At 35.2% G+C, this 21,057-nt stretch overlaps 1 protein-coding gene across 1 annotated transcript in view; it reads right to left on the reverse strand.

The window, feature by feature from the left end:
- The window catches only part of LOC136806211 (putative leucine-rich repeat-containing protein DDB_G0290503), a 42,578-nt gene that overhangs the window by 7,920 nt on the left and 13,601 nt on the right, over positions 1-21,057 (reverse strand). The window contains exons 14-29 of the mRNA XM_067062773.1: positions 15,604-15,831; positions 14,793-14,972; positions 13,845-13,958; positions 13,496-13,582; positions 13,008-13,172; positions 12,281-12,406; positions 11,889-12,059; positions 11,076-11,201; positions 10,531-10,701; positions 9,500-9,628; positions 8,081-8,251; positions 7,443-7,568; positions 3,614-3,778; positions 3,130-3,255; positions 2,386-2,553; positions 1,678-1,935 (exon numbers count right to left, since the gene is read on the reverse strand). Of these exons, the coding sequence (XP_066918874.1) occupies positions 1,678-1,935; positions 2,386-2,553; positions 3,130-3,255; positions 3,614-3,778; positions 7,443-7,568; positions 8,081-8,251; positions 9,500-9,628; positions 10,531-10,701; positions 11,076-11,201; positions 11,889-12,059; positions 12,281-12,406; positions 13,008-13,172; positions 13,496-13,582; positions 13,845-13,958; positions 14,793-14,972; positions 15,604-15,831 (2,511 nt within the window). The remainder of the gene's footprint in view (positions 1-1,677; positions 1,936-2,385; positions 2,554-3,129; positions 3,256-3,613; positions 3,779-7,442; positions 7,569-8,080; positions 8,252-9,499; positions 9,629-10,530; positions 10,702-11,075; positions 11,202-11,888; positions 12,060-12,280; positions 12,407-13,007; positions 13,173-13,495; positions 13,583-13,844; positions 13,959-14,792; positions 14,973-15,603; positions 15,832-21,057) is intronic.

Consider the following 21,057-nt stretch of genomic DNA (forward strand, 5'->3'; position numbering starts at 1 on the left):
CTCACTTGAGATTTTTCAAAACGATCGCTGCGATGGAGTGTTGGTGAGAGAGGAGGGACGATGGGAGAAGTGTTGCTATTTTATAAATCATACTTCATTGCAGAGGTCTCCGTACGGGAATTTTTTAATCAAACAGACAATGCGCACAGAGTGTACTACGAAGCAATACACGTGAGATGCACCCTGGTAGAGAGTACTTCGAAACGAAATGAAGCCATTTTATTGGTTAGAAGTGATGTAAAAATTGAATTTTACCAATAGAATAGCTTGATTTCGTTTCGGGAGCGAAATGTAACTGTAGCGTGTGAGCGTGGTCTAAATCTAACCTTGCAACACTTAAATTTCGACCATTATCGTATAGAGTTTTCACTAACCCCAAACAATCTTCCTCTAATTAGACATGATAAAAAGCTTTGAGAGACAATTACTAATGTATTAAAAACTTCTCTAATTTATCTTTTTCCTAAATTTTAACGCGATATAAAAGAATGCAAAATTATAAACACACTACCATAATGTGTAAAAAGTTGTAATCCATCACTCTAACTATTCACACGAGCTATTGAAATTTTTTTTTCAATACATAGTATAACAAGCAACATGCTGAATGGACCTACCTAATGATTAACATCAGATGAAAATAAGAAAAAAGTGACAATAATTGTACAAAAATTCAGAATGGAAAAATAAAGCTTGTGTGTTGAATAATGTAAAATGGTAAAAAGGAATTTTCCCAAATACAAAAATCACTTGAACCATTCAGGCCCAAAAAACCTTTTAAGCTGTTTTTTGCCCAAATTTGCCCAAAATAATTTTCCTTAAAAATCTGGCTTCGTCACATTTTGGGCATTGCCATTTTGCATCATTGTGCAAAAAATCAGAAAAAAATTATGAGTCAACATTGAGAAAAGCTATATTTTCTTATTTGGTTAAAGGGAATTTCCCCAAAATACGAAAATCCGTCTTTTAAGGCGAATAAGAATTTCCCGGGAAAAACCACTTCAGTCATTCTTTAGAGAATCTTGCCCTCCATCTTTATACAAAAAATCAGAAAAAAGTAATGACAGGATTTTGCACAAAGTCCAAAAAACCCTATTTTTAGGCAGTTTTTGGCCCAAATTTGCCCAAATATATTTTTTTTCGAAAATCGGGCTCCGACACATTTTAGGCATTGCCATTTTGCATCATTGCGCAAAAAATCAGAAAAAATTAATGAGTCAACATTGTTAAAAGCTATATTTTCTTATTTGGTTAAAGGGAATTTCCCCCAAAATACGAAAATCCGTTTTTTAAGGCGAATAAGAATTTTCCGGGAAAAACCACTTCAGCCATTCTTTAGAGAATCTTGCCCTCCATCTTTGTACAAAAAATCAGGAAAAAGTAATGACAGGATTTTGCACAAAGTCCAAAAAACCCTATTTTTAGGTAGTTTTTGGCCCAAATAATTTTTTTCTCAAAAATCGAGCTCCGTCACGTTCTGGGCATTGCCATTTTGCATCATTGTGAAAAAAATCAGAAAAAACTAATGAGCCAATCCTGAGAAAAGCTGGTAACAGACGGACGGACGAACGAACGAACGAACGAACGAACGGACATGGGTTAATTTATAGGACCTCCACCGGGGCACCCGGAGGTAGGTCCAAAAAATGTGAATAAATTAAATAGATTCTTACTGACCTTCTTTATCTTTCAATGATTGCTCCAATGTTTGTATCTTATCATTCAAGCCAACGACCACCTCGTTCTCAGTCTTCTTAGCTTGAGCTTCCACTTGTTGCAGCGTAGATGTCAGTTGCTCTTTCTCATATTGAAGCACGTCCAAGTCGCGCTGGAGAGTGTTGAGCTCTACTATCAGGTTATCATTATGTGCTTTTAGAGATTTGTTCTCTTCTTTTGACGCTGTTTCGGCTTCCGTATGTTTTGAATCAATCTCTTCTGCAGAAATTTGAAGAAGAAAACTCAATGATAGACGACATGAGGGATGGGATGGATCCCAGGATGGGAATTCTTGTAAACGTATTTGGGGTGGTTTTTCAAGGTTATTCTCGCTTGGTTCGTTGTAAAGCCCTTTTCACGATTCATCGTTACTGATCATTTCGTTAAAAAAAGTCTCAATGTTCTACTTGCATCTGATTCCCTTACTTGTATATACTGCAAGAGACTGCGATTGCGGTATGTGGAAAATGTAAAATTGACGTGTGAAACCCTTCTACCCTATAAGTTCAACAAGTCCCTGAATGGATTAGGGTCTTTAGTAAAGGGATTTTAACCCAAATTCAGTTGAGACAAAAATGAGCCCATAAACTCGAGAAAACCCGATAATTTTACGACTCAGCTCATCACCATATTGTTTCCTTCGAATGTGATTGAGCAACAAAGTCATACCTGATTTAGCTTGAATTTCAGTTTCAAGCTTGACAATATTCTCTTTCGATTCCTTCAATTCTTGACGTAAATGTTCAATGGTTTGTGACGTTGATTCGACTTCTTCTTCTTTTGCTTCTTTCTCAGATTGTAAAATGAAATTCCGCTCTTCAAGAAGCGAAGATTTTTCTGCAATAAATAAGGGAAATCTTATGATAAGAACAAAATGAAATTTATCAAGGCCTCTTAAGACATTTTACTTTGCATTTACTACTACCCTTTAACATTTAAAGAACATTCGTTTCCTTACCCATTAATACAATCAACTCTCTAATTCGAACATCTATGATTCGAATCTTTCTGTAAGTCGAACTAAAAAATTGATCCCTTTAAGCTGTAAAGTAGTTTAAATTGCTCTTTATGATTCGATTTTTTTATAAATCGAAGTAAAGTCTTGAAGATCGACTTAGAGAGAGGCAGCTGAGCTTACAAAAAATTTAGCCCGGTAAATACCTGTCAGTTCGCAACCCGGCGTAAAAGGGGTTGTTAAGAACCACTTGAAGTGACAGTAGTACAGTGGTAGAGCGTCCGTCTACGGTTCGCAAGGTTGTGGGTTCAACCCCAAGCCGAGTCATACCAAAGATTCCCAAAATGGTACTTGATGCCTCTCTGCTTGATGCTCAGCAATTAAGAGAAGAATCAAGGGTAATAGGACCAATCCAGGGAAAAAGAGTGGCACCCTCCACTACCTTCGGGTAGATATACCTTTTTCTTCTGTGAATATTTTTTGGAATTGTTCTTGTTCTTCTACCATGAGTTCGATTTGACTGGACTTTTCAGCCAATAATGTTTCTTGTTCTGATATCTTTTCACGCAATTCAATAACCGATGCTGGAAGAGAAAGGAAAAATATATCAATAATCAAAAAAATTCCAAAAACAATGAATAGAAAGTTGTAAAAAGCAGACAAAGAGTGGTTCGAAATATTCATTAGCCAATTGTATTCTCAAATGTTTCCAGCTTCGAATGTCGAAAGAAAGCGAACACACAGTCCGTGAAAAAAATAAACGTTCATGGTTTTAGTTGCAGAATTACAATTCAAATTATGGTCGAACAAAATCAGTCGGGAAATAGAGGGACAACCTTAGAATAGCAACACAAAGCTTTCAAATTTGAAAACCAATGATTGTAACTACAACTTCTACAATCAACAATGCGAAATTCGAAGTTAAAAGGAAAGTCTAGTTACCAGTGGTAAGAGTATTGTTTTCAATTTGTGACATCGTTTCTTTCAATTCTTTGATTTCTGATTGAAGATTTTGATTGGTTTTGGAAAGTTCTTCCAGTTGATTTTCTTTATCTTCTTTGTCTGTTTGTAAAACGAAATTTCGTTCTTCCAACTGCGTCACTTTTTCTGAGAATAAATGAGAAGGAAAATTAATGTATTTTTTATTAAATCAAGGTTAAAGTGTAAAAGATTAAGAGCATCCTAATAACATTTTTAAAGGATTTGCAGACTCCTAAATATGCAATCTCTTAGGAAATTAATTAAATCAAAATTCTTACAAAATGCTTAAAAATAAGAACACTTAAAGGCTCAAAACCTATACCAGTGCCGTAGCCACCGGGGGGGGGGGGCTGGGCCCCTCAAAAGATTTTCAGATTATGGTGTTTTTTTGAAAAAGGTGTAAATTTCGTCAATGTTGTCTGTTTATTTACTTTCTAAAAATGTAATGCACTAACTATTTAAGATGATAGTCTTATGATTTGAAAATATATTAATATGCACGCGATTTCTACTTGCCTTTTGCTGAAAATTGACTTTCGGAGAGGCAGTTTAAGCCAATCTGGAGGGTATAAGTCCAAAGATTTTCCTGGACCGTCGCCCCCAACCATGGTGGGGCCTCCTTAGATAATAAACTAAATTGAATTCGTATAGCTGTCACTGAAAATAAGCACCGATAATTTTATGTTCTTCGAAAACGAAAGATGTCATTGTCTATAAAATCGAGCATAAAGTCTCAAATTCATAAAACAACAAGAAACCACAACCAGTCAAAAACCAAGAACTGTCTATCATCTATCCATTACAGTATAATACAATATTCCATGTCATGCAATCCAATCAGAATGCAGAACTACAGCATAGGATCTGTACAAGTACTCTCTCTTATATGCCACATACGATAGTCAATGTTTAATCACAAATCTTTACTTTATTATTTGCCATTCTGGAAACAAGCAACTTTTGCTGTCTTTACGACGAATAGCATTCTTTTTTCTTCATCAGTTCAATTCTTCCCAAAAGCAAGAGAAGCACTATCAGGTCGGGATCAGGTCTTGAAAACTTTTTCTGATACAGTATTCCAAATATATCTCTCGGCTCTCATGGTAATAGTCTCACATCATAAAAAGCGAAGAAAGATCTTGCATTCAATGAGTCCATCCTTTCTACTGTTTTCTGATAAAAATAATTAAAACCTATCGCTCACGAAAACGCCCGATTTTGTACCACGTGTCCCACTCGACCAATCAAAAAGCTCACCGAACCCTGCATTCATATTATGAACGCGCCCTTTCCCTAAGCCAGTATTCCAAGGCAAACTTAAAATCCGTAAATATAAAAAAAATAATAAATATAATATAAATATAAAAAATTATTGCCATAAGCCGTGTGTCCTAGCCTTGTGAATACGGGCTTAGTTAACTAGGCTAGAGTACTTTCAGCGCTTGAGTTAAAATAGGTAATTGCGTGAGAATATGTGTTGAAGTGAAAATGGGTTTCAATAGAGAGAGGGGAAAAGTAGTAAACAATAGCCTAACAGATGTGCTATTTACTGTCTCTCATAGCTCATACGTTGTGACTTTTCTAACACGGGGGTAGGGTTTTCTTGCTAAGGATTTCACAAATGAGTAAATCTATTTTTCAGGTCAATTTTATTATAAGAATTTTTTTAATATAAAAACAATTTAATTCTTATAAGGCGTGAAAGCTACATTGTATTGAAAATATACATTGTATTGAAAATATCTTTATAAAGATTTTATAAACGAAACGAAAGTGCTTTTAGAGCGCGGTCACACCAAAATATAAGTTTAGCTAATGCTAAAAAGGAATCACCATTTTTGCTTATTTTAAGCGGCGCGTCGGAAAACTTCAATCAACATTTCTAATAAGTCTAAAAATTTGTGTGGATAAAAATTCATTCATTCATTCATTCGAAAACCGCCTCAACGCAATCTGTTTTTTCTGTGTGTGAATTAATTGGCGTGCAAAAAATATGTGCACATCTTTCAAAATTTTCAAAAATTTGAAAAGAAACACAAATCGCATTTTCAATAGACCTTATATTTAAATAAAGGAAGGCTTCTTAACTCGATAAGCGTGATTGAGACGTAACATTTTTGTGTAAACATTTGCGAACATTTCTAAAAATAGAAATTTCAAAAGTGCTAAGAAATGTTAACATATGTACACGCAAAATTTGTGTGTAACATTTGATTTTTTTTATTAAAAAAGAGAGAAAAAAGAGAGAAAAATCGGCGAAAAAACACGTGCGCACTTGAAGTATCCTTTTAAATTCCCTTTAAATGGCGGCATCCTTTGATTCAAAATGTTAACCATCGAGAGCAAATCATTTTTTTTTGATTGATTTGCTATCTGCGCGTAACATTCGTTAACATTTGAATGTTTCTGAATGTTAATCGATGTTACACAGTAACATTTTGTACAACATTTGCTATTTTTAGAAAATGTTACTCGATTACTAAAACAGGTGATTCCTCGAATTCAGGATTTTTTCTTCAATTTTTTCGAGTGGTCACATCAAAAAATAGATAAAAATATTTGTTGTTATGACAACAGCTATATAAGCGGAGGTAAATCATTTGGTGTGACCGCACTCTTAACGTATCAGAATACGGTACACATTTTTTTTTAATAAGAATACACTTTATAAGAATGTCCATGATGAATATGGCCGAAAAAAAGCGTGTAGTAAAAAGTTTCATCTCGTGCAAGGAACTTTAATCCACTTTCTTTTTTATAAGAATACACTTTATACAAATGTCCTTGATGAAAGTTAAGTTAAGCTAATAAAATCACCATCATGAAATTTTGCGGCTAGTACGAAACGCAGGTTCACGTTTAAGGTTACAGGTCTAATTTACAGGTTACAAGTTACAGCTGGTTACAGGTTGTAGGTCGAAATTTGGAAAAATAATTGCAGAAAGTTTCGCGAGACCGAAAAGTCGCGAAATTTCGCGGATTTAAGTTTCGCGATTTTTACTTTTTGAAGAAAATTTACGGAAGAAACTTTCGCGGTTTTTTGTGAAAGTTCAATTTTAGTAGCAATAACTTTCGTGAGTGGCTAGGGAAAGTGAATAAAAAATTATTTCAAATATCTTTTTTTTTCTTTAAACGAAAGAGTTATATGCTAATTCACTTCTTCCTCCCATTCCGAATCATAGTCACTGCGATAATATCGATAATATTGACTCATCTCGGCTTTTAAAACTTGGAAAAAACTTTCGCGATTTTTAGGAAAATTTCATTTTTCGCGAAAATAATTTTCGCGAATTTCTTGTTTAATTTCTTACCTGGCAGAAACTTTCGCAAAAAATGCCAAAAACGCGAAAAACGCGAAAGTTTCTGCCCTTAATATGCGAAATTAACAAAAACAAGTTACATAAACACGCTCGTGAACATATGTTTTACCCCCGTAAAGAGAACTTTTGAAATAAAAGATGATCTCCCCCGCTACAGCTTCGAAAACTCATACTCACGCAGACCTATTTTCACATCAGCGCTATAAGTACTGGTGCTCCAAACACTCAAATCACAGACAAAATTCGATTTTACTTTTCGTATACTTTACAGAAAAATTTGGTCAAAATATAAATACTTTATTGCTGAACTTTAAACAATTTGGATAAAACGGAAATCCGTCTGGGATGGAAGAACATTGGCATACCTAAAACATTTAATCACTCTAACAATGTGACCTAACACAACGAACATTGAACCACTCTAACAGTGTAAGCTAAGCCATATGACAACAATCATAAAATTGTCTAACCTTTCTCGGCGACGAAAACATTTTGGAAGTTTTGATGATCGTTTTCCAAATTTGTAACGAGTTCAATTTTTTGTCGAAGTAACTCTTCTTGTTCTGTCAACTTTTGGCGTAGTTCAATCAGCTCTTCTGATAAAAAAATGTTACAATACATATACATGGTAGCTCCATGACAATCATGTCTTTGAACCAAATTATTCATTCTATGTTTGTGTATGTACCTATGCACTTACACGTTTTTGTTATAAGAACATCCAAAATTTTTTAAGCCTTGGGATGTTCTTAACTTTTCGAGTTTTAAGCCTAAAAATGTTCTTAACGTGTTCTTATTTTCGCCATTTATTGCCACGCAAAAAAGTTAACATCACAAGTTATTACATTATTAACTTTTTATTCTTTACGTCAAAATAGTTTTCATTTTATTCTGTGGAAGTTTTTCTTTCAGTTTTCATTGTATATTTACGAAAATGACGTGAAACGAGGAAGCAAAGAGTACACGAAAACAATTCAAGAGGAGGGAGGTTTTTTTGAACGTTAGAGGAGGAGGGGTATAACCTGCAAAGGGGGACGGGGGCTGCCCAGGCTAGGTAAAAACCTCTGCACCAATTTGGAAAGTTTTATTTATTATAGACTATATATACCGCTTGAATTCAATTCAGGCTGAACTGCAATTTGTGATATCGTATCTTGTAGCTCTTTCACTTCTGATTGAAGATTTTGATTGGTTTTGGAAAGTTCTTCCAATTGGCTTTCTTTATCTTCTTTGTCTGTTTGTAAAACGAAATTTCGTTCTTCCAACTGCGTCACTTTTTCTGAAGAAAAATAAAATAAAATGTGGTTTAACTTCTAATTTACATAATATATGGAGAAGGATTTAGACAAGATGGATCGGAGAATATTGGCTAGCCTGTTATAAGTATAAGTTTTGAGGTAAAATTGTCCCCACCTATACAATCATATTTTCTATTTATAAGGGCTGCCTGCAACCATAACTGTAGGGCGGGAGGGTGGTAAAAAAGATTCTCATTAAGCTTCAAATCTCTCGCCGATGGATCGAAGGAGCCCATCTATCGGTTCACTTCTGCCATTATGAATATGATATAGACCCGAAGCAATGACATTTAGATTAAAAGGGTGGAAGGCGGCAGCCCATTCACCAGGCCTTGGCGTTGAGTTGGTTATTAGCTTGGTTATTACAGTTAAACTACAATTTAACAGGTTAAATAGACATTATAAATTTTCAATAGAATCGACCTCTACAAAGCAACAGCAAACACCACTACAAGGAAGGGTAATCAAATATGATGATAATGCAATTCGTTCAGCACATAGCTAGGCTACGTCATATCTTCCTTCGTTTCGAGCGTAAAACTCCTGCTCTTTGGAATATGAGCACTGCTCTTTTTTTGAATATTCGCCGGATACATCACATGAGCACTAGTGGCCGCCTATAGCAGTGCCTATAGACCAAGACATGGCATGAACCCCCCCCCCCCCGCCCGCAGGGGGGGGGGGCTACAACCAAAATCTTCCTGAAAAAGGCTGGGGGCTGGTATTTTTTTTTAATTTCAGGGGGTACCTATGATCTCTGGGGGTATCTAACTTTTATGCAGTAAGGTCTGGGGGCTTGGGAACTATATTTTATCTTGCTTTTATCTAACTATCATTATTCTTTTTAATTGTAAAAATATACAATTTTTTCCTTATCTTGACATATACTCAAGTCACAGGGGGTACCAATCACAGGGGGTACCTACTAACGTCTGTTGTTTGGGGGTACCTAAAATTCAGGGGGTACCTATTTTCTTAGGGGGTACCTAAACCCCTGGTCCATGCCATGCCAAGCAAGAGTAAGGTCTAAAAGCCTGGGGCTGTCTATTATGTAGACTACGCATAGCTTGTTCTCCAAACTAGCATAAAACTAACGCAATTAACATTTTAAAAGACTTTTAAACCAGGTTTTAAGATTTTTTTTTCAGTTTATGCAGTTTATGTAGTAAAAAGGAGATGGGAGTTTGATGCATAAAAAGTTTTTTGATAAGCTGCCATGTTATATTTACCTTTCTCAGTGTTGTAAACATTTTGGAAGTTCTGATGCTCGTTCTCCATATTATGAAGCATATCCATCTTCTGTTGAAGTGATTCTTCATACTCTGCCAATTTACGGCGTAACTCAATCACCTCATCAGCTGTGTGATTGACCAAAGGAGAAAGGTTAGAATTTAGGTAGTACCAAAATCCATTTTTGCCAGACATTTAAATAACAAAAAACAAAACTTAATCCGAATAAGCTCATCTTCTTGACTTCGACATTCAAAATACAAAAAAGAGAGGGATGGTGAAATGTCTGAACTGAAGTTTCCTCGCCTCTGTTTATGAACATTTTTGCTAGTATTTAAAATGATGATTTTGTAGTAGCATTTTAGTGTTGACAATGACTCGATAAAGAAACCGAAATATTCAGAAATTTTACCACCTCTCCCTTATTTTTGTTTTTTGAATGTCGAAATAAAGAAGATGAGCTTATTCGGTTCAACTTTTATTTTACATGTTTTATAGGTAGTACCAGTAAAGATTTTCATTTCTTTATGACAGGATTTCAGTGGATTTTCAAGGTGTTTTAATACTCAAATTTTATCTAAACGGCAGAATAGCACCCTTGAGCGAGGTAAGGATTACAACTTTTACTTCGAAAAAGATGATTGCAAGAGAAACTATTTTAAAGAAGAAAGAAGGCAAAGTCTGAAGCTGCAATAACAATCCGAGATAAATCAATATTAACACAATGTTAGAGATTTTAAAGGTTAGTGGGTTTCAAGGATTTTAAGCCACTTTAGACACCTGAACAGCATGCTCTTGAATTGTCAAGCATAATCAGAACACCTCTATAGCAAGTAACCCAATTAAAAGAACAATTTCAATTCGATAAAAAAAGCATTAGTTTCAAGTCAAGTCTGAGTATAAAGATGCGCCAATTTTTATGTAGGAAAAGAGGAACAAACATTTACTGAAATCACACTTAAAAAGGTAAAGATGGCTATTATTTTGGTGGATATATTTCTTGAGATATCAACCGGTTAATTATAAATACCTTTCAAATTCGAGTCAGTTTCATTTCCCACTTCAGACATTGCCTCTTTCAATTCTTTAATTTCTGATTGAAGATTTTGATTGGTTTGGGAAAGTTCTTCCAATTGGCTTTCTTTCTCTTCTTTGTCTGTTTGTAAAACGAAATTTCGTTCTTCCAACTGCGTCACTTTTACTAAAAAAACAAGTTATTGAGATTTTCCGTCATTTGTCCAGGGCGGGAAAAAATACGAAGATTTTCGTGTTTTATTTGAGACTAAAAACATTCGATTGGTTTTAAATCTCTCATCATCAAAACAGTTTGATAAAACAATGAGGCGAATAAACGCCAAACTAACAAGAAGAAACCTGAACCCTGAATGTTTGTACTTCGTGCAAACGGGTAGTAAAATAAAGTAATGAAGCTCAAGAAAGCCTAATTTCGCCCTTGAAATAAAAAAAAAACAAGTAAGAACAATCTCATGTGTTGAGAATTAGCATAATAAGACCTTAACGAGAAAACTAGTTCTTATAAAAAAGAATAGTGTAATGGGCAAGTCGACGTCACACCTTTTTCCGCCACGAAAACATTTTGGAAGTTTTGATGATCGTTTTCCAAATTTGTGACGAGTTCAATTTTTTGTCGAAGTAACTCTTCCTGTTCTGTCAGCTTTTGGCGTAGTTCAATCACCTCATCTGATAAAAAAAATATCCAAGATAAAAATGAAGTAATCATAATATTTGGTGGAGCCTTAGCATGAAAATCTAGAGTCACTAAACAAGGGCTTTTAATTCAATATGTAGCCTCATTTTGTTTTCACTCAACTTTGAAACATGCAACATAAGTATGTTTATTACAAGGTAGTTGGTAGTGTGAAGGTTTCGATCAGAGATCCCAAGCACTTCAGAACAAGGTGTCAGGGAAGCATGGCGATAGTCCTTTTACCTTCACTGTTATACAGTCAGCTCTCTGTAATTCGAACCTCTATTATTTGAATCTTTCTTTAATTCGAACTAAAATGTTGGCCCCTTCAACTTGAAAATGGTTTAAATTACTCTCTGTAATTCGAATCTTTCTCTAATTCGAAGAAAACTTTTGGTTCCCTTGAAAGATCGAATTAGAGAGAGAGTCAATTGTATCACTCTCTCTCGAACTAGCTAGTGGTCTTCTAAGTATCGACTGCCGTCAACATTGACGAAACATGTCGGGAAAAATTAAATGATAGTCGCGTTCTTTTTCACCGTTCAACACATCAGATTAAAGATGTCGAACGATAAACTTGGTATAAATTACATGGCAACATTGATAAACATAGGGCAGAAAGTGAACATTGTTTTTGCACTTTTAGAGCCATTAATTCGGTTTTGGAGAAGTAAATGTACCGTTTGAGTTCGCGTCAGTCTCATTTCCTACTTCAGATAACGTCTCTTTCAATTCTTTGATTTCTGATTGAAGATTTTGATTGGTTTTGGAAAGTTCTTCCAATTGACTTTCTTTTTCTTCTTTGTCTGTTTGTAAAACGAAATTTCGTTCTTCCAACTGCGTCACTTTTTCTGAGAATAAAGTAAAATTTCGGTAAAATCCAAATAAGCAATACAGTAACTAAGATCATTATAAACATTAGAGTGCGACGGAATGCAGGTATACAGTGGGTAACTTTCTACGATGTGACTTTGCTATAGTAAGGCTAAGGCTAACCGAATTCGGTTTATCAGTTTGTCTAATTCGCTTATCAAATGTTTAGAATAAAGACACAATATTCAACTTGAAATACCTTTTTCTGCGACGAAAACATTTTGGAAGTTTTGATGATCGTTTTCCAAATTTGTGACGAGTTCAATTTTTTGTCGAAGTAACTCTTCCTGTTCTGTCAGCTTTTGGCGGAGTTCAATCACCTCATCTGAAGAAAAAGAAAAAATATATAAATACAGTTCTCTCTTGCTATTTCAAACTCGAACATTAAAGTTTAATGTTTTCGAATTACAGAGAGTTTCGAATTATAGAAGGTGTTTTCAGAGGGTTTCCCTTTGATGGGAACTGGAAATTTATTCGAATTATCAAAAGATTAGAATAATAAAAGTCCGAACTAAGAGTCTACTGTAATGGTAAAGAATTTCCAAAATGGATTAAAACTATAGAGAGTCAGAAGAAAAATGTATCAAAGGTCTCGGTCTCGGCTCGGGCAGTCCGGCAAATTGACCGACGGTGTGTCCGGCGGTTAGTGGCGGACTTTTTTATATATGCACCGTAAGGTGGAAATTTCAACAAATCAAGGAAAACTGCGGATTTTTGCCCGAAAATATAGCTTTGTGCTCTAAAAGAGTTAAAAATTTGAGGAGAATGCACTGTAATAGTACGAATTTCACCGATTTTTTGCTGCGCTGTAAGGGTGCAATTCTAAAAGCTATCTTTTCGCCGCACATACCGTCAGTTGGTAAACCCACTACTATTCGGACAAGATCCCGGCCGGCAATTCCAAAATGGTGATTGTAAGAAGTTACCATTGGTATGAGAGCCAGTCTCGATATGTGACGCATTTTCTTTCAATTCTTTGATTTCTGATTGAAGATTTTGATTGGTTTTGGAAAGTTCTTCTAATTGGCTTTCTTTCTCTTCTTTAGCTGTTTGTAAATGGAGGTTGTTTTCTTCTAGCGTTGAAGATTTCTCTATAATATGAAACAAAAAGGGCAGTACAAACGTGTCTCAATAATTATATTCTAAAAAAACATTCCGATTAACAAATAGCGTATGTACCGGGTCGCACTTCAGACAGCTTTCGACGTCTTGAGGCCAGAAAACGTCTTGAAAGTGCTTTTACAGTAGTGATTAACTGGACGATTAGGTTTGAGACACATTGGTAGGGTGTACTTCTGAAATCTGATCTTTTTATATTAAGCTAGGATATCATCTTTCCAAGAATTCAAACTCCAGGGACTTTAGGAGATGTTGTCCGTAAAACTCGTCGTCGTGTTTTAGAAAATTTACATACCTAACAAATTCGCGATGATTTCGATTTTCTGTTGCAGTAATATTGATTGTTCATCAAGTTTAAGCTGCACTTCTGCAACGAATTCTTCTAGGTGGGAAGAAAGAAACTAAATTGAACTTTTGGAGATGGATAGGACAAAGCCTTCTCTTTCCTACCTTTACGCTATTCAAGTGAATCCGCATCCAAACTTAAAAACCCTTTGGGGACCAGTGAGGACTGGATTTTTTTAGAATCAAACAATTATTCTATCAATTTCCTTGCCTTAAACTCTCTAAAGGAAATTTAGAAATTGAGTTCTCGTCTATTATGTAAAAATACTTTAGACCTCAACATTAATTTATTGTATTACCGTGCTGTTCACCGTTAGATGTGCCTATCACATTCTTTTCCGCTTTCAAATAATTTAGTTCTGCTTCTAATTTTTCGACCATTTCTTGCCACTGCGATTGCTTGGTTTCTGTATCTGTGGAAAAGAATTTTGAAGAAAAGAACTAGAAAAGAACCTTGTCCATTTCAAAACAAAACATAATCGTTTTTACAAATTTTACCCTCGTTCTCATTTATTTTCTTTCTCATTTCGTTTCAACCCTTACAGTGTAATTTGAAAAGCCTGAAAAATTGGCCAAAATCGGTAGGCAAAAGACACTACACTTTCATCCCTACTAGGAAATCGACTTTCATTTCATCGCCATTTGAAATTCAATGTAAAAAATAGCACACCAAATCCATCCCAGCTATAGTCTAGCAAGCTAGACGACTAATTTATACATAGTAGAAATAAAGCAAAAAGTAATGAATGGAACAATTTTAGTCGTCTAGAAACCTTTGTGCACTAACTCCAAACAAAAGAAAAGTGTCAATATTGCAATTATAATTTTTTCCTGCTCAAAATAATTCTTGAGAAAAAAAATATGTGTGGATTTGTGTATTGAAAGTTTTTCATTTGAGTTGATTTCGTTTTGAGAGTTTGTTGTTGCTTGATAAATTTTTTTTCTTGCTACGCAAGTTTCTGCGTAGCTAGCCCCTGTATCTATAAGGCTAGAACACCGGATTCTTCCAGTCGTTTATACAAACTAAATCCCGTATCATTATCATTATTAGTATTGGTATTATTAGTATTACACGCATTATAAACGACTCCAGTCTATCCCAGCTACTATATATTTCTTTAGCTTGAAACAATAGAATTTCTATCCCCATTGGGATTCTGATAGAAATATTTGTCCATGATGTGGGAAAAAGTTCCATCGGGGCTGCGGTGAGACAGTGGTGTTAAAAAGAGGGGTTACAAATATACTTTTTTCAAGCTCTTGAAGTTTGTGTGAGACGGAATCCGCATTTTCTTTCTCTTTTGACAGCAGTTCTTCTTTTGATTGCAACTTGCGTTTACATTCTAACAGCTCGACTTCAATCCTCTCCACGTCTCCTGTCTTCTCAAAATCGGCTGTAATGAATTCTTGCTTCATGCTATTGAAACCTAATAAAGGAACGAATAAAAACTTTCTCAGATACTAAGGTGTTTTTAGAACTAAAGTAAACTCTCGTTCAAACTATAATTCGAACTCATTCCTCGTCGTCAAGTCCCCGTCGAGGGTAAACCTCTTAATATACTTTTTATGCAGCAAAAGCTTTCCGGTATAAAAATCATCAATGTTTGATCTTACAAATTTTGTACTATGCTTCTTTCCGATCAGCTGTCAAAACTCAAGCCACAAGGGGATTTGGATTTTTCAATGGGAAATTTCTTCTCGCGAAAATTTCTTCCCTTAAGGTAAATTTAACCTTGTTGAATTCGAACGCAACCCCTTTTATGTCGCTTAAGGTTGGCGTAGGTGTATTAGAAGCTTAATTATTTGCATGAGTAAAAATTTGAAACCAGACAAAACAAGAGAGCGAAATAAGTTCCCTGGCTTGATCGTAAGTAGTCTGTACACAGACCCGATATCTACGGCTAATTTCAAAATTCATTGCATTTTACAAAATGATAAGCGTTCGAGAGACACTCTGGTACAGAGTAGGTCGTAAGCAGGTGAACATTTTTCATGTTTCTGCAAAGACTTTTTGTCAGCTTCTTTAAACTTAAGGATAAAATGAGATTGAGTGCATACCTGCAACCAGGTCTTCTTTCTCTTCAAGCGCAGTTTTCAATTTCGATTCCAGATTTTCAATTTGTCTTTCGAAAACTTGTATGTCGACCTTTGATAAAGCATCTTTTCTATCCTCTTCTGTGGAAGATAAATTTTCTTGTTGTTTTTTGAGCAAGTCATCGATTTGTTGTTGTAAGAGTTTGTTCTCGTCTTCTTGCGATTCGATGACATCTTTCAAGGTACCGACGTCTAGTGTGGAGAGAGTATGGAAAAAAAGGGAAAAGAATACAGGCGTACATAAAAATGCTTGAAACAACTTAAAGTTTTAGGACATGACGTATACACATAGAGAACTTCAGGAACTTGCAGATTACCAGTCACTGTGGAAAGATATCTGCAAACTACAAAATTGATTTTCTTTTATGAGCTATTTTTGATAAAGTCCTAACTTTTGTTTATTAAAATACTTTAAAGTCAAATTTTGTATGGGAAGTCTCGCCAACAAAAGGCCAAATTTTGACAACATCTTTTCAATTTTTTCAAGAATTTTTTTCAAAGGATAATATTCCACTCATGATTATTGTTTCAACAAACACAAAATCGGAATCCGATGCAAATACTATCTAAAGTTATTCGCTATTTTACTGATAGCTAATTTGGAAAATACTTTGGCATTCGTCAACTTCGCAACTTGGTCAAGAGGAAACAACAGGAGGTTTTTCTCACCGGGATACGATCTAAGATACATTTAGTCTGCTTCCAATACATCTGATAACGAAGGCTATTAATTTAAAGTCCGTTTACTATAATTGTTGCACACTTGATTTTTGTTTTGCATGCATTACCATAATAAGGCATTAATTTTGGTTTTGCTTGGATTACTATAATTGGGCATCAATTTTGGCTTTGCTAGACATCTTTTGTTAACTATTATTAACTATTAAGTGTTTTAATTTGGATAGATTATATAACTTAGAGAATAACGGTGATTGAAACTCGCAGATAAAATACTGGAATCCGAGTTTAAGGTCTTGTCTTCGTTAATTTCCCCGTTGAGAGGACCGTACCAAACCGTGGCCGGATTCTCTACCTTTACGCTACAGACAACTATCATTGGAGAAACATAAGCACACTGTCTATCGGTATCACTGACCTTTATATATCCCTGGACAAAGCTATATCCGCCATCTTTGATTGGAGTTTTTTTGGAATTGGTACCCGAGATGAAACCATTGCAATGTTAAAAATTAACGTCTAACGGCGCTACATCATCAAAAGTATTTGAGGGAAAGTAGACCTAGCGCTCTTGATGCATTTACACCGCTATTGAGTAGTGCCACCATTAGGGTACCACTTTTCAAAAAATCTCCGATCAAAGATTTTGTTTTTCCGGGATTGAGAAGCTTGGTCCAGGGATATATAAAGGTAAGTGATCGGTATAGCCTATCCACTATCATCTTAGGGAATCTTTAACGAATTTTAACATGTGTGTAAAAGGCGAACAGCTGTCAAAGAATTAAAAAGTCCGTTCTTCCCACGCACTATCAAAATCAATGACTTCAAATTGATGTAAGATATCGAGACGGTAGTGGACAGACGAAAATTATTGGGAGGGAAGTACATTTAAAGAATAATTGCACTTCACTTCTTCAAATCAGATAAGTCATTTTGAAAATGATGCCAAATGCAAATCAGATTAAGTCTACCGGCAAACAGTATAAATAGAGTCAGATTTTTTTTGATTGATCATTCGCAATAAAGATTCAACTTCTGAACTGTAAAAAATATGATGACGAAAAAGGAGTTTGAATAAGATGAGGGGGAGGAACGAGTTCGAATTCTACGAAATATTTCTGAGCTTTATCACAAAGGTTTTCATTGAAGGATGAGTGAACTCTAAGAAATTTGTTCTATTTAAAAACATTACTTATTTTGGGTATTAAGTTTGGGAGGTAGCGGGTATGTCCGAGGAGAAAATCGGAAATGGACCACAAAGGACCCTTTTTGGGATCCTTGGAGAGATTTTTCACATGCTTCGCCACCTTTGAGAAGGAAAATTATTTCGTTCTTTTTTGTTAGGTATAAGAAGAGATCCTTTGAAAACCTTTTATAAAACTTTATTTTTGCAATCTCTTCCTAATATATTGTAGTTTTCAGAAATTTACATCAACTTAAAAGAAAAATGAAGAGTTCAATCTGTTTCTTGTTGGTGGTCTTGTTGACTCTCCACGCAATAACTGATGCTCGAAACATCAAAACATTTGGTAAGATCATCTGTTGTTTTTTGGTTAGTACAGAGAATATTCTTAATAAAGTACTCTCTTAAACACGATTTGCTCTATAATTCAGAAAAATTTTATGGCCCGAACCGGTAAAAAACCCTTATAAAGAAGCTCCTACAACTAATTTTCTAACGATTCCCAAAATTCCCGTATATTCTCGATTTGTGATAAATAACTTCATAGATCGATAGTGCGATCATTCACTTCTCATTAGCTGATCATCCACAAAAATAAAGGACCAAATGATAATAGTGTCCTTCAGGGTCTCTCCCCCCCCCATGCCTAGAATGAAAATTTTCCATCCCCCCCCTCATTTTTCCCCACCCTGCCTCCAAAAATTTCTCTCCCCCCCCCTCAAGCAAAAAATTAAAAAGCTGTAATTTGATGAACTTAACGCTTATTGTTTTCCCTGAGGTAGTTCTAATTCAAGAAGAAATAGAAAGGATGGTTGTTTTTAAACCATAATATTAATAAAACTAAGCATTATGCTATATCATCTCATAAAACCAGATGTTTTTCAATTTTGAATTGATTTTGGTGAGTTCCCCCCATGCCTAGATTGAAAATTTTCCATCCCCCCTCGTTTCCCCCCCTGGCTTCAAAAAAAATTCTTTCCCCCCTATACGTCCTTTTGACCTGAATCCAGGGGGGAGGACACTATGATGATGATATGATACTAACGAGATATCATTCCTTCTTTGAAAGCTGTGCTGACATTTCAGCAGAAAAGGCTGTCCTTTAAAAAAAATTGCTTCATCTTATCGATTTATCAATTTGACTTTACCTAACATAAGAATAAAGTTTACCGCCAAGCAGATTTTGAATATGGATCATTCGGCCGGACAACGGCAAACCAACAACAGTTGTTTATGCTTTTTAAATGTTCTTTTTAACAAACAGATAACAGTCATCAACGGAACATTAGAAGCCTTTTGGAAGATGCACCAAAATCAAGGGTTGCCAGAAGAGCAGGTAATCACCTTTTTCTCACCTTTTCCAAGTCCCTATAAGGATTTGATAAGAAGTCGCACCACTTTATAAGTTTCGCATCATAAATATCATATAGAACTTATGTGTAATAAATCAAACCCGTCTAAGGAGAAACAAGCTAGATGCTGAATGGACCTACCTGATGATGAAAGTTAGAAAAACGGTTTTCCGGCATATTTCTGGTATTTTCGGCCGGGAAAAAATATTTTTCGAAAATCGGGCTCCGTCACATTTTAGGTATTGTCATTTTGCATCAGTGTGCAAAATTTCATGAAAAAATATAAAGTACAGCTCGAGAAATTCAAGAAATATCATTTTTCCGGCGAAAATAGGCTGTTCCGGCGATTTTTAGAAAGTTCCGGCTTCAAAAATCACTTTTATTGACAATTAAACCATGCTTGATGGTGGGCAGTGCTATCAATAATGTTTTTGTGTGAAAAAACAACGAAATATAAGGAAAAAGTCCAATGAAAATCTGCAAAAAAAAAAAAAACGGCGATTTCCGGGATATTTCCGGCATTTTCAGCCGGAATAGAATTTTTCTCAAAAATCGGACTAAGCCATGTTTTAGACATTGTTAATACGCATCTTTGTGCAAAAAATCAGAAAAAACTAATGATGAAATCTCGAGAAAATGCCAAAAAACCGGTTTTTCCGGCATATTTCCGGCATTTTCGGCTGGAAAAGTACGTTAATTGAAAATCAGGCTCTGTCATATTTTAGGTATTGCCATTTTGCATCAGTGTGCAAAATTTCATGAAAAAATATAAAGTACAGCTCGAGAAATTCAAGAAATACCGTTTTTTCCCCCGGCGAAAATAGGCTGTTCCGGCGATTTTTAGAAAGTTCCGGCTTCAAAAATCACTTTTATTGACAATTAAACCATGCTTGATGGTGGGCATTGCTATCAATAACGTTTTTGTGTGAAAAAACAACGAAATATAAGGAAAAAGTCCAATGAAAATCTGCAAAAACGGCGATTTCCGGGATATTTCCGGCATTTTCAGCCGGAATAGAATTTTTCTCAAAAATCGGACTCGGCCATGTTTTAGGCATTGCTAATACGCATCTTTGTGCAAAAAATCAGAAAAAACTAATGATGAAATCTCGAGAAAATGCCAAAAAACCGGTTTTTCCGGTTTTCGAAAATCGGGCTCCGTCACATTTTGGGCATTACCATTTTGCATCTTTGTGCCAAAAATTAGGAAAAACTAATGAGCCAATCCCGAGAAAAGCTAGTAACGAACGGACGAACGGATGAACGGACGAACAGAGGTTAAGTTATAGGACCTACAGCCCACCGGGGTAGGTCCAAAAAATAGGCCTAGATATTAAAGTTGGTTTATACCATAGGACCATGACCAATAATCCCAGCAAAATTGAAATATATTCTTTAAAGAAAAATAAATCGTTAATAATGTCTTATAGGATTGGATTGTGGTCTTGTGGGATCGAATCGCTCCTTATGTAAAGATTCTATGTATTCAATATTTTGTAAATGTGAGTAATTGTTAATGAATTTCAAGCACGAGACAAGAAAAAATGTGAAAAAGACCAGAACCTGCTTGTTTTCTTCATTTTATACTTAAATTTTCGGCCTCGACACAACACCATTATATTGTAACCGGTAAAATCTGTTGTGATGAAAAACTACAGTGATGTAAATAAAATAGACAGAGAAAGTTTTTTCCTAGACTGTATCAAAGCCTCTTTGAATGATCTTTTTGTCGGTCATTATTTGTCGTACAGGCTAGTGCAGATTTTCAAAACTGAGCTATTCCTTTACAACTTAGTAACTTACTACACTCAAATTTTAATCCTCCTCTGGGGAAAAAATGTGTCACGCCAAAAACTTTTTACATTTTTTTACAATTATCAGTTCATGTTTTATAATACGAAATTTCTTTTGTTATAGTACAAATCATACACCTATATTTTTGTATTAACGTAGTATTTTTTTTCGATTACGCTTTTCAATAATACTTTTTTCTGTAATACATCTTTTAGAACCAACGTACTGATCACTTTTTACTTTTTCTAATTCCCATCCAGAAAGGCGTCTTTTATATGTAGAGTCCATAAGGATAATTAATTCATAGTGTCCTCCTGGGTTGGTTCCCCCTACTAAAGTTCCAGATCTTTCTCAATTACCCCCTCTTTTTTGCTTTCCCCCAGCTATTTGACGATTTTGCGGGTCCCCCAT

Source organism: Clytia hemisphaerica, unplaced genomic scaffold (assembly GCF_902728285.1).
Source record: "Clytia hemisphaerica strain Z4C2 unplaced genomic scaffold, Clytia hemisphaerica genome assembly, whole genome shotgun sequence".
Taxonomy (NCBI): domain Eukaryota; kingdom Metazoa; phylum Cnidaria; class Hydrozoa; order Leptothecata; family Clytiidae; genus Clytia; species Clytia hemisphaerica.